Raw genomic sequence first — 14,399 nt, forward strand, 5'->3', positions numbered from 1 at the left:
AAAAACGCTATAACTGAGCTTCAATCTCGGATGGATGAGGCAGAGCAGAAAAATCAGTGATATAGGGACAAACTTATGGAAATTAATGAAGCAGAAAAAAGAGCAAAGACTTTAAGATTATACACTTTATTTTATTTTATTTCACTTTATTTTTATTATTTATTTTGAGAGAGAGAGAGGGAGAGAGAGAGAGAAAGAATCCCAAGCAGGCTCCACAGGGACAATGCAGAGTCCCATGTGGGGCTTGAACTCACAAACTGTGAGATCATGACCTGACCTGAAACCAAGTCGGATGCTTAACCGACTGAGCCACCCCAGGCACTCTTAGTTTATTTTATTAAATACCTTGGGACATGATCTATTTTTAGGAAGATTATTTGGCAGTTTATATGCAGGCTAGATTAGAAATAGGAATGACTCCCATATAGAAGCCAAAGCAGGAGGCTGTGGTAGCATTAGGAGCATGAGTTAATAAGAACAATGGCAATGAGAATAGAACAGAAAGGGAAACTATGAAGTAGATTTCAAAATTTCAAAGGAAGAAATAATACGGCATCATATTTTCCTAACCACAGTTCAGTTAAAGCAATCTCTTACTTCTTTTCCAGACTTGTCTTCAGGAAGCAGACACTCTTACAATTTTCGTTGGGAGAACGCTGAACTAGAAGCCTTGAGGTCTAGACCTGGTTCAATCACAAACTTCTGCAGCATCTGCTTTCTCTCCTGTAAAACGAATGGACAAAGCAGGTACTATGACTTCTTCCAGTTCTACATTTCTTAGATGATAAGAATTTATTATCTTGAATTTCCTCCCTCACCGGACCTAAGGCAAGAGATCATTTCAGCTGGAAATGACAAGAGTAAGTGAATTGCATGGACTAACTACCCACACAGGGCCCTGGTGAAGTATTCAACTCTAATCGAGATGAACAATTCTCTGTGCACACTGTGTTTTCTCTTCATAATGAAGGGAGGTGTGCACAAAGGAATATGGTTGTAGGGTACTAATTTGCTTCTGCTCTGCTGGGTCAAATGGCACTCAGGAGGTTAGGCGTTTATAATCCAAACACGCACAAAGTTCAGGCAAGGAAGAAGCCTAGAGTTTGGTTACTTTTGACAAATTACAGGTCAATAGGGACCACTTCTTAAGATGACCCAGAGGAAAATCCAACTTTTTAATTAATCTCCTGTGTTCCTATGGCTTCTGCCAATATCACAGATAAGACTAGAGGATGCCTCTGGCGATTCATTATAACACTTGTCTCACTGATTACTCTCTGTCTCTAAATGTTTCTCTGTGGTAAGACTAAGTAGTTAACAAAGGCATGCTGGATTCCCCAGTAGACCTTATTAAAACTGTTGCGGTTATAAGGTGATTAACTTATGTAAATGAATCAGTGTGGCCAATGAACCAAGCTATGCACGCGGAATGTATCCAGGAGGTAGAGAATCATAAAGCCTCGTCACACTGAGGAGAACACCCGTTAGTGTGTAAAGATGAATTCCAGGAGAAAAATGAAAAAAGAACCCTGAGAATTATTTCTTTGATTTCAAAAACACTCAACACGAAATGACAGACAATTAAAATCTCTTTGTAGAATTTGTACGTGATGCTTTAGAATAGATTACTGGGGCAAAAGTAAAACTCCTTGCCGTGAGGGGAGGCTGGTCAGCTCAGGAAACCATTACAGAAATTGAAAGTCCAGAAAGGAGTCAGATTTTGCGTGAAAAGGATGTTAGATTTTGGCTTGTTTAGTAATAGTCATGTGTCTTGGGTAAGGGGTATTAAGGAATCTACTCCTGAAATCATTGTTGCACTATGTGGTAACTAACCTGGATGTCAATTACAAATTAAATTAATTAAAAAAATAATCATGTGTCTTAAGTAAAGAGAATCAAGTTTTTCTGTTAAAAGATAATTAGTTTCCTTTGTGGTCCTTACTCACTAGGAATATCAAAATCATGGTCATCATGGCCTTTTCATGTGAATTACAATTACTTATAAGGTGGTTGAGATTACTGATTTTTGTGAAATCAAGCTGCTTTACTCCCATTTGCTGAAAAATTGTAATGGAGACACACATCTCTAGGTCTGTGATGTGAATAGTTCTCCTGGGGGTTGGCCGTGCACACTTACATGATCGTATACAGAGCCCTGTCAGATTAGACAGTTACTTAAAAATCGGGGCACCTGGGTGGCTCACTCGGTTAAGTGTCCGACTCTTGATTTCAGCTCAGGTCATGATCTCACTATTTGGGCTGTGCACTGACAGTGTGGAGCCTGCTTGGAATTCTCTCTCTCCCTCTCTCTCTGCCCTTACCCACTTGTGTGTGCTTGTTCTCTCTCTCAAAATAAATAAATAAACATTTAAATAATTAAAAAAATAAAATAGGGTCGCCTGGCTTGCTCAGTCAATCATCTGAATTCGGCTCAGGTCATGAGCTCGCGGTTCATGAGTTCGAGCCCCGCGTGGGGCTCTGTGCTGCCAGCTCAGAGCCTGAAGCCTGCTTCAGATTCTGTGTCTCCCTCTCTCTCTGCCCCTCCCCTGCTTGTGCTCTGTCTCTCTCTCTCTCTCAAAAACAAATAAACATTAAAAAAAAATAGTTTACCTACTTCCCCAAAGTTTTGTCTTTGAAATAACTACCAGACATACAGATACTGCTAAGAGATAAAGGCAGGAGGTAAAGGTCTGGGAATGGGATCTTATCAGATGCCCAGGAAAAGAAAGAAAAGTCAGGGAAAGAGAGTAAAAAAGGAATAGTCTGTGAAGTTTTAGGAGAATTAGCTTTGGGCAGCATCATGAGAGTGCTCAGCATTGTTCCTTCATAATCATGACGTGGAAAAAAGCATTCCCTTCTGTTTTGTTTTTTAGAAGAGTTTGTGCAGGATTGGAATTGATTCTTTAAGTAGCCATCTGGGTTGGGGTTTTTATTTCTGGGATATATTTTTTTATTGCTAATTTGATCTTTTCTTTTTTTTAAGTTTATTTATTTTGAGAGAGAGAGAAAGAGAGAGAGAGAGAGAGAGAGCAAGCACACAAGGGAGAGAGAGAATCCTAAGCAGGCTCCACACTGTCAGCAGAGAGCCTGACGCAGTGCTTGATCCCGCCAACTGTGAGATCATGACTGAGCAGAAATCAAGAGTCAGATGCTTAACTGACTGAGCCACCCAGGAGCCCCACTAACTTGATCTTTTCACTTGTTATAGGTCTATTCAGATTTTCTTTTCTTTTTTTTTTTTTTTATGAAAACAAACACAGATTTTAATCCATCTATGTCAACAGCAATAATCTAAATATACAAATTAATCAAGAGAATGAGAAAACAAGTCAGTCTGGGAAAAATATTTGCAAAAGACTTATCCAATAAAAGGCTACCATTCAAAATATAAAAGAATTCTTAAAACCCAACAAGAAAATGAACCAGATGAAAAACAATGGGCAAAAACCTCTGAATAGATAACCTCACTGAAGATCTATAGATGACAAATAAGCACATGGAATGGTGCTGAACATGTCAGGTCACTAGGAAACTGCAGGTTAAAGCAATGAGATGCTTCTACGCACCCATCAGAATGGCCAAAATCCAAAGCACTGGCACCACCAAATGCTGGTGAGGATGTGGAGCAACAAGAACTCTCAATCGTTCCTGGTAGGAATGCAAAATGGTACAGCCACTTTGGGAGACAGTTTGGCAGTTTCTTACAAAACTAAACATACTTTTACCACATGATCCAGCAATCATGCTTTTTGGTATTTACCTAAATAAGTAGAAAGGGTATACCCATACAAAAACCTGCACACAATAAAGCAGGCTTATTCATAATTTCCAAAAGTTGGAAGCAGCCAAGATGACTTTTAATATGTGAATGAATAACCAAACTAAGGTACATGCAGGCAATGGAATATTCTGCACCAAAAAGAAGTAGGCTATCAAGTCATGAAATGGAAGAAACTTAAATGCACATTGCTGTGAAAGAAGTTAATTTGAAAAGGCTACTTATGATTCCACATACATAACATTCTAGAAAAGGCAAAGCCATGGAGACAGTAAAAAGATCAGTGGTCAGGGGTTGATGGTAAGAGAGTGCTGAGTAGATAGGACATGAAAGTTTTAGAGTAGCGAAACTATTTTGATGACACCATAATGGTGGATGTAGGTGGTCATTATACACTTGTCAAAACCCATAGACTGTACAACACAAAAAGTGAATCCTCTTGTAAGCCATGGGCTTTGCATGATAATGATAAGTCAATGTAGGTTCAACACCTGCATCACTCTGGTGAAGGATTTTGGTAGCAGGGGAAGGAGTTGAGGCAATATTTCACCCTGTACTTTCTGCTCAATTTTTTCTGAAAACTTAAAACTACTTTAAAAACGTATGAATTAAAACAGAACTAAGTTATATTCTATATAACTAAATACTTGAAGTAGCAGTAGCAGTCACGTCTTGGCAAACCTCAAGCACAGAATCTAGACACTCACATCTGTGCCCAAGGCCTCAGGCAACACTGAGGATGGTCAGGACAGAGCACGACAGTCACTGTGATGAAAATCAATAGTAGCCACAGGATCTCCACCATTTATTCTTTATTAAAATATGGCCCACTCAAAGGGAAAGATGTTGATGTATTCAAGCCACGTTGCCTCTCCTTCCCCATTGCAACTAATCTTTTCATTATCTTCTTATTCCTCTTAGCACATTCAGGGCATAACATATTATCTTCAAGGCCCGGGGATGGGAAAGTACAGGCGGGCAACAGGAAGAGAGAAATCATCCTCTTGGGGGTGTCAGGCACCCAGGCGTGACCTGCATGAAACTGCAGGCGAACCCAACCTTTTGTGTCTGCCAAGAGAGGTCTGCCATGGACCACACACCACCTGACACCAGAGGCTTGCAGCAGAAAAGTCTCAACGGAAACAGGAATGGGACGTGAATTCACAGACTTGGATTGACTGGCTCTTGCAGCAATTCTTGACCACGCTGCCAACATGCCTTCTTGTGCTGAAGTTATCACTTCAACTATATTAATCCCTTCCTCTCTTTCACTCTTCTTACAACGTTTCCGAATCCTTGCTCTCTTGGTTGCCATCTTGCATTTTGTGGAACATGACTGCAATTTGGCCTCTGGTGATATTTTAGGAATATTCTCGTTTATTTCAGAGTAAGCATGTTTCTGGAGCCTCAAATAAACATCTATTTTCCGGCCATCGGTACTCAAATTAAATTGTTGGCACCAGTTTCGCAAAGTGTCCCAACGTACTTTATTAACCGGAGGCAAACTGGTTGGCAAGGGAAGGATTCGTGTATTATAACAACTATGTTTTGGACAAGACTTGAATTGTTCATTCATTTGAAGATGACAAACTTTATCGTTTGTCCCAGGCATCTCCAGGCCAACTTCTGAAGTTGAAGAAACACTTGGTTCCACCTGATGTTCTTCATTAGTTTCTTCATTAACTGGAACCAATGTGAGAACCACAGTTTCTTCCTCTAATGCCTCCTCAGAGAAATTCTGAGCGCTGTTTTCATAACTCGAGTACGCCATTTCCAGGAATACTTAGGGGAAGGTGAAGCCTGCAAGGTTGGTTCACCGGCCCTTCACTCCTTTTCACCTCTATTCAGATTTTCTATTTCTGCTTGAGTTGGTTTTGGTAGTTTGTATCTTCCTAGGAATTTGTCCATTTCATATAGGTTATTTACTGGCATATAATTGTTCATAACATTCCCTTACAGTCCTTTTTATGTTTGTAAGGTTGGTAGTAATGCTCCTATTCCAAAATTTAATAATTGTAATGCTCTTTTGCTTTTTTCTTGGTCATTTTTACAAAGAACCAACTTTTGGTTTTGTATGTTAATCTCTTTTGTTTTATATTCTCTATTTCATTTATATACTCTATTATTTCCTTCCTTATACTTGTTTTTTCCCCCTTATGCTTGTTTTAAGGTTAGTCTGCCCTTCTTTTTCTAGTTTTTTTTTTTTTATGGTGGAAAGTTAGGTTATTGTTGAGATTTTTTCTTTTTATAATATAGGTGTTTCTAGTTATAAGTTTTTCTCAACTCTGCTTCAGTTGTATCCCATACGTTTTGTCGTGGGATTAAAAAACGTTTGTTTGTTTGTTTGTTTGTTTATTTATTTATTGAGAGACAACTTGACTGGGGGATGGGTAGAGAGAGAGGGAGAGAGAGAGAATCCCAAACAGGCTCTGTGCTGACAGTGCTGATTTGGGGCTTGAACTCATGAACTGTGAGATCATGACCTAAGCTGAAATCAAGAGTCAGTTGCTTACCCAACTGAGTGACCCCGGCACCCCTTGTTGTGGGATTTTATTATGTTTTTATTTTTACTCATCTCAAATTCTTTTCTTTTCTTTCTTTCTTTTCTTTCTTTCTTTCTTTCTTTCTTTCTTTCTTTCTTTCTTTTAAGTTTAAAAAGAGAGTGCAAGTGAGTGAGGAGAAGAGCGAGAGGGAGAGAAAGGAGGGAGAGAGAGAGAGAGAGAGAGAGAGAGAGAGAATCCCATGAGGGGCAGAGGGAGAGGGACAGAGAGAGAAGCAGGGCTCATTTGAAGTGGGGCTTGAGCTCATCTGATGTGGAATCTCAAACTTATGAACCATAAGATTGTGACCTGAGCTGAAGTCAGATGCTTAACCAACTGAGCCACCCACATGCCCCTCAAATTATTTTCTGATTTCCCTTGTGATTTTTTTTGACAGTTTAACTTCGGAGTGTCTTGTTTAATATTGACATATTTGTGAATATCCCAAATTTCCTTCTCTTATTGATTTCTAATTTCATTCCATTGTGATAAAAGGAAATTGTATGATTTTAATCCTTTTAAATTTATTAGGGTTTTTTTTTTTTTTGGTTCTTTTGTTACAATTTCCTCTCTTTAAGTGATATTCTCTACTTGGTGTGGCATAATTCTTAGAGTTTTCTTTAATTATTTGTACGTGGTTTTCCTAATTCTTTGAAGATATTTAAAGTAGCTAACTTAAAGTCTTTGTCTGGGAAGTCTACTGTGTAACCTCCTCTAGCTCTTTTTTTCTTTGACTCCTCTTTTTCTCTGTATGAATCATACCTCCTTGTTTCTTTGCATGTGCTATTACTTTTTAAAATTGAAAACAGAACATTTAAAATAATGTAATATAGCAACACTGGAAACCAGATTTTGTTGTTATTTTTTGTGTTTGTTATGGGTTTGTTTATTCACTGTTCTGAACTAATTTGTGAAGTCTGTATTTTTTGTCGTATGTGTCTGCTGACGTTTCTGCCCAACTAAGCTTAAGGGTCAGCTAATGACTGGACAGAGATTCTTAAATGCCTGGAACCAATAGGCTTCCTACCATTTGCCAATGGGCTTTGTGTGCTGGTTGGGCACTCTTTCAATATTTGGGTAGCGTACAACTCTTTCTTAGCCTTCACTTCTAGCTTTTAAGGAGCTTTTGGATCAGTGCTAGGTGAAAGATTAGGGCCTCCTTAGGTCTTTCATGGGACTTCACATGGTTCTTGGCACTCACATGGCCTTCTCCATGCTTGTGTGTGGCCTTGTAGATTCCCAGGAATATGTTGGAGTTTTCAGGGCCCCCATAGACATCTTATTTCTCACTTTTTCTCTGTGAGTGTTTTGGTCAGCTTCTTGTTTGTCCCCCTGTTGTCATTTTCTCAGACAATGGCAATATTAAACAATTGGAACTGATTATTTTCAATAAGTGCCCCTGGGGAAAAACTTGTCTGAAATGAATGAACTCTGAGTCAGGTCAAGTAAATGCAAGTCCTACCACTAGAAGTTTAGGGATGTGCCAAACAGGTCAAATAATGACAATTCTCTGAGAATACATTTTTGGAGAGTTCCAAACCAGTTTCAGTTAATTTCTCCAGTGACTTTTAGGCTGCTGTTTTTCACCACGTTGGGAGGTTTTTGGTTTTCAAGGCTATTGCAGAGCTGGGGAGAAGGGTAAGTTAAAGTGCTGTTAAATTTTTCCCTGTTCTTACCAAATTTCAGCCAATTTTCTTTAACAAATGCTCCTTCAATGGTTGCCAGGCTTAGGTTACTTCCGGAGTTCAAAAAAATTCAATTTGACAATTTTTTTTTTTTTTTCACCAATGTTCTCATTGTTTAAGGAGTGACTTTCTGGAGGTCTTTACCCTGCCATTTCCACCAACCTCGCTCATGCTGTTTTGTTGTGACTCAGTCAACCTGGGTCACAGAGCACAGTCTCTTCAGCACTTTCTACCAAACAAAATTACAATAAGTAATTAATTTTTAATAGACTTTATAAAAATCTATTTGAAGAATCTGAAGAATTCACAGATAAGGTCACATTGCATGCATGCTGCCTTTTGCAATCTGAAGACTTCACCATTATTTCCTTCTCTTTTTTCCTTTAGTTATTATCTCTCACTCCACCATCATGTGCCCTTCTCTGTAACTAATAAGCACATTCTTTCCTCTTTGTAACCTGCTTAGTGTTATTTATTTTCTTTAATCACTACCCTAAACACTTGAAATTCTCTTAGAAAGAATTCAAAAGGACTATAATTTTATCTTGTTATAAATATTATATTTAAGTTATTCTTAGATGAGATATATATAGATCATTTCATAATATCTGTTGAGTCTATACCAAGGCATTCTGGCTGGCTACTATCCATGAAATCAACACTATCTCCCTATTCCTCCTTTCTTTTTCCTTCCTTTCCACACCTGAATTCCTCTTTTTCCATTCATAAACATGAGACGTTTTTGTTTGTTTGTTTGTTTTTAGTTTTGAGAGGAAAGAGAAAATTTTACTGAGTAAAGGGGCTAAAGTAAAGAGAAGAGTGGAGGGGGAAAGCATAGCATCTGTCCTCCACTAGTCTTCTTGTACTGATTTTGAGCTCCCTGTAGAGATAGGCGTTTAGAAGTAGAAGCTGATAGAGGTATATTCAAAGGGAACTTTTTGAGATGTGCAGAAAGTGCACTTTTTTCCAATCCACATGGAACAGTCTCAAAATTGAGCATATCCTAAACTACGAAAGAAGTCTCTCTCATGGGGATATTTAAATGCATTCTCTTTATGTCACAAGCAAGACAGGGATGGGCCACTACTACCTTTGTTCATTATCATCCTCTAGTAATAGGTGCTCAGATGTATCCTTTGGTGTGTGCAGCAGGGACTGTGTCTAGCAGGCTAGCAATCTAAGAGCTTCGCATATTCAGTACTGAGTGCCTTCGTAGCTGGTTGAGTGAGTCTGTAGTATTGGTGTTGAGCAGTGATGATATCTGATTGCTTGATTAGAGTGTTCCCTGTGGTGTGTTTGAGCATTGTTTCTGGCTGTATAACATTGAACCCTATTTCACACTCTGCCTCTTCTGGAGAGTCTGTGATCTATGTAATATCTCTTAATATATTCTTTTTCTGTTTCAAATGGCTAGAGCAGATCTCACTGAAATGTATCTAGAATTCTGACTGATGAAAGGGGAATCTTGACAAAGCACATTGCTTGATAAAGCTAAGATAATAAACACAGTATGGTAGTGTTGCTGAAGAAACAACTAGATTAATGAAACAGAATTTAAACCTCAGGAAGAAACCAAGTTAATAGATAACTTTAATATTTAATAAAGATGGTACCACAAATCTGAGGGGGAAACGTGGATTATTTAGTAGATAGTGTTGGGAAAACTTGCTCTATGGAGAAAAATGAAGTTGCCTTTCCTCTTACACTATATATACATGAAAATTTCTGATGAATTAAAACCAAAATATAAAATAACCTGTGTGTGTGTGTGTGTGTGTATGATGGTAAAATAAAATGGGGGAAAATACATTTGCGGCCTTAGGGTGGAGAATGATTTCTAAGTCAAAGTCCCTAAACCTCAAATCATAAGTGAAAAAAGTGATAACTTTGACTTCATCAAGGTTAAGGATTTCCATTAAAAAAAGGACATCATACACAAAGTTAATAGATTAGGGGTATATTAGAAGAAAGTACTTGGGATGTTGAACACATCAAGGTACTCATCTATGAGGAACTCCTATAATTTACTGGGAAAAAACTACAGACTTAATTTAAAAATGGGCAAATCATTTAAATAGGAAATATTGGAAAGGAAAAGACCAATGGCTTAGTTTCACTAGTAAAGGGTGATGGTAATTAAAATGAGACTCTACACTTAGCATATTGGCAAAATTTAGAGTTTTGTAATATTTTTTCATAATTTTAAAAATACCAAATGCTGTTGAGGATGTAGAGAGACTGGAATGCTCATGCACTGCTGGTGGAAGTGTAAATGGCTATCGCTGCTTTGAATGATTTTTTTCAATAGTTTATCTTATTTATTTTGAGAGAGAGAGCAAGTTGGCAAGAGGCAGAGAGAGAGGGAGAGAGAAAATCCCAAGCAGGCTCCACACTGTCAGCGCAGAGCCTGACATGGGGCCCAAACCCACGAAAGGTGAGATCATCACCCAAGCCAAAATCAAATGTTGGATGCTTAGCCAACTGAGCCACCCGGGTGCCCTTGCTTTGGATGATTAATTACTGAAATTGAGTGTGTGTATATAATATGTTTGCACAATCCATGCTGGTTACATGCCCCAAAGAAATTCTTGCATCTTTCGTAAGGGGAAATATCAAAATATGTTCATTGCTGTGTTGGTGGAACTTGGAGGCAGCCTATGAGTCCACCACTAGGACTGTATAAGTAAATGTGGAGGAAGCACACGCAAAAATACTGTGCAGTTGTGGGAAACTTTGAATCGGGAGTATGTAACCAGTAACCTAAAAAGAATTTTAAGTTATCTATATCTATATGTCACTTGGCTTCAGGAAAAAGCTGCTTGAACACTTAATTAGTTTCTTTGTATAATTGTATTCCCTTTGTGTTTCCTTTTATGTTTCACTTGTCAGGAATTTCAGAGCTCAAATTAAACCCAGTAGCTATATTAGTCCTTGCACTTATGTTTTATTTTCCCATCTTAATTCTACAGTCATATTGGAATTCTGTGTTTTATTTGGAAACCTTTTGGGGTCAAAAATATTAATGAATTTTCTCTGTTGGGCCTAAATAATTATCTTATCATTATTAAAGAATCTCCCAGTATAAAAATGAGATACTATTAAGGAAGGAACAGATTCCCCTGACCTGAAAGGGAGACTATAAAAAAAAGAAGAAGAAAGGAAATGAATAAAGCAACCATCTTTAGAGACATATTTCATTCCATGGAAGTATGTGTTAAATAACCACTCACCTGAATGGAGAACATCTTTTAATAACCAGAAAGCTTCCCAGAAGGTAGGTATTTCCTCTGGTCAACCTTTATATCTTTATGGAAATTGAATAAAGATGAAGAATTTGAACAAAACAAAGGGCATGAAATCACCTCAAGATGTGAGAAGCTACAAAGACAGGCCGCAGGGTGGGAAATGATGTTTCATCAGTTCCCACATCATCCACTAGGTGGTGGTTGTGCACATAAAACTCTTTACTGTATAAACTCGTATTGCCACAAACCTTGTTTACTCTTCTTTTAAAAATAAAACTCCAAGAAAATCTGTATAAAACAATAAAAACCAGGAGGAGAGCTATTAAGTCTTGCATTCATCACAGAGGACACAGTCTCATGCTACAAAATGAGAATAGGTACCATCCGAAAGAGTCATCTCGAAATGCAGCTTTTGGAGTTTCCTTGATCCAATTTCTTTTGGTTACAGAAATGTATAACTGAGCATTTCTTTCCATACTTTTTTAGAGACAAACTTGGATGCACAAAATCATGTTTTGATGAATATGTTTGCACAGGAATTTTTGTGCCTTAAAAAATTCAACTCTCATCCATCACAGTTACTAGGATTTCCTGATCATTATTTAAAAAATATTTAAAATTTAATATTTAATTTTTAATTTAATTTTAAATTTAATATTTAAATTTAATATTTAAAATTATTTTAAAAAATTCCTGATCAAAATTAAAAAAAAAATTTAATGTTTATTTTTTGAGAGAGAGAGAGAGAGAGAGAGAGCAGGGGAGGGGCAGAGAGAGAGAGAGGGAGACACAGAATCTGAAGCAGGCTCCAGGCTCTGAGCTGTCAGCACAGAGCCTGATGCGGGGCCCGAACTCACAAGCCGTGAGATCATGACCTGAACCAAAGTCAGCTGCTTAACTGATGAGCCACCCAGGTACCCCTCCTGATCATTATTTTAATATGCTCGCATGTCATTGTACCCCATGTGATAAGTTCAGCATACTTGTTGTGGGAATACATGACTTTAATTTGTGTTTTGTTTTTTAAATGTTTATTTATTTTGAGAGAGAGAGCGAGCGAGAGAGAGCGAGCCCATGAGCAGGGGAGGGGCAGAGAGAGACAGAGAATCCCAAGCAGGCTCTGTTCCCTTAGCACAGAGCCCAACATAGGGCTCAAATCCATGAATGGTGATATCATGACCTGAGCCGAAATCAAAATTTGGATGCTTAACTGACTGAACTGCCCAAGCACCCCTTTCACTTTAATTTGAATGATGAAGCCATCTTTCATCAACTATGGGAGTCCTTCTGACACCCTGAGAGAAGGAAAGCAAGGTTCTAGAATGAATATGCCCAACTATGGTGACCTCCAGAAGGATACCTTCCCTATAAGACCACTGTCTCAGAAAAGAGCTCCGTTCAAGTCGCTATTAGGTAGCCTTACAGCTGGAGTCACTCTTCTACACTTGGCAGATTCTAGCTGATGATGTCATTGACACAAAGAAGAAAATGCAAAATAGGCAGCCTTACATCAGCTTCCTGGCGAGGATCACACTTCCAGCTGGGGCGTGAGACCAGCTGCACTCTGGCCATGGTTTTGCAGAGTGCTCTGGAGGCAGTGTGGCTGGGGCTCCTCCTCAGCTCTCCTTGGAAGCGTGAGTAGGCTCCTTCCCCAGCTGGTCTTGGGAAAACATATGCCACTGTTTTAAATTTGGGCTCACTTTTTTTTTTTTAAGTTTTTATTTATTTTCGACAGAGATGCAGATGTGGGAGGGGTGGGGCCGGGGGGCGGGTGGGAGAGAATCCAAAGCAGGCTCCACGCTGTCAGAGCAGAGCTCGATGTGGGGCTTGAACTCATGAAACCGTGAGATCATGACCTGAGCTGAAACCAAGAGTCAGACACTTAACCGACTGAGCCACCCAGGTGCCCCAATTTGGGTTCGCTTAAAAAAGAAAACAGAAAAACCAGCCTTGTTAATACTCACTGCGCCACAGGGGCAATCAGCAAGCCCGATAGCAGCACAAAAATCACAGCCCTTCTTTGTTTCCTGCAGTTGCAGAGAGCAAGGACCAAGTGTTTCAGCCTCCTGGCATGGCTTCTCCGGAGGGCGCTGTGGTGGAAATCTCCTGCAATCACTCTATATCCAATGCTTACACCTTCTTCTGGTACCTTCACATCCCAGGACACGCTCCGAGACTCCTGGTTCGGGGTTCCAGGTCTTCTCAGCAGGGACGCTACAACATGACTTATGAGCGATTCTCTTCACTGCTGCTCATCCCCCAGGTGCAGGTGGAAGATGCTGCCACTTACTATTGTGCTCTGGAGGGCACAGAGGCAGGGAGCCTATGAAGAGCTGAGCAGAAACAGGAAGGGGCATAGCCTTTGCAGGAGGCAGAAAAGAGGGGAGCCATAACTGCTTTCCTCCCTGATTCAGCGTGCCCCAAGCATGTCCACTTGGCACTATCAGAAAACATTTTGAGTGCAGACACACTACGTGAGAGCAGATGGACATGGGAAAATATGCTTGTAGGGGGTGATTCAATAATGGTGCTGCAGATCCGTATTTCAAATAGTTTTCTGGATAACTGAAACACTTTTGAGGATTTTCTTTTGAGATCTCACTAGATTATTTTTGCCTTTAAATGTTATCTGCTAGCTTCTGCTTCTTTGCAGGAATATTTTTAAGACATGTGTCCATCTTGTAAAGAATAGTTTAGTTGAGGGGCGCCTGGGTGGCTCAGTCAGTTAAGCATCTGACTTCAGCTCAGGTCATGATCTCACAGTTCGTGAGTTTGATCCTTGCATTGGGCTCTGTGCTGACAGCTCGGAGCCTGGAGCCTGCTTGAGATTCTGTGTCTCTTCTCTGTTCCTCCCCCACTCATGCTCTCTGTCTCTCTCTCTCTCTCAAAGATAAATAAACGTTAAAAAAAAAAAAAGAATAGTTTAGTTGACATTGGATAATATCATAAGAAGTGGAAATGGAATAAATGAGTGAGTAGTTTCTACCAACAGACCGGAGTGTGGAACCTTAATCCAGCCATCTGGGTATCTTGCTTAGAATCTAACATACAGACACAGTGAGGATGCCAGTGTTGATCAGTGTATAAACTATCTCTTTTTTAAGTTTTATTTTTTATAAGTTTATTTTGAGAGAGAGAGCATGCAAGTGGG

At 39.2% G+C, this 14,399-nt stretch overlaps 1 protein-coding gene and 1 gene segment (V, D, J or C); one reads left to right on the forward strand and one right to left on the reverse strand.

The window, feature by feature from the left end:
* Positions 1-4,583: 4,583 nt before the first annotated feature.
* On the reverse strand, positions 4,584-5,549 carry LOC132668447 (developmental pluripotency-associated protein 2-like). Its single transcript, XM_078447681.2, has one exon. The coding sequence runs from the start codon at positions 5,547-5,549 to the stop codon at positions 4,584-4,586; it is 966 nt and encodes a 321-aa protein (XP_078303807.2).
* Positions 5,550-12,713: 7,164 nt separating this feature from the next.
* On the forward strand, positions 12,714-13,773 carry LOC132668428 (T cell receptor alpha variable 2-like). The segment is given in 2 exon segments: positions 12,714-12,882; positions 13,282-13,773. Coding segments are annotated over 2 exon segments (465 nt in total).
* Positions 13,774-14,399: the final 626 nt, after the last annotated feature.

Source organism: Panthera onca, chromosome B3 (assembly GCF_046562875.1).
Source record: "Panthera onca isolate mPanOnc1 chromosome B3, mPanOnc1 haplotype 2, whole genome shotgun sequence".
Lineage (NCBI taxonomy): Eukaryota > Metazoa > Chordata > Mammalia > Carnivora > Felidae > Panthera > Panthera onca.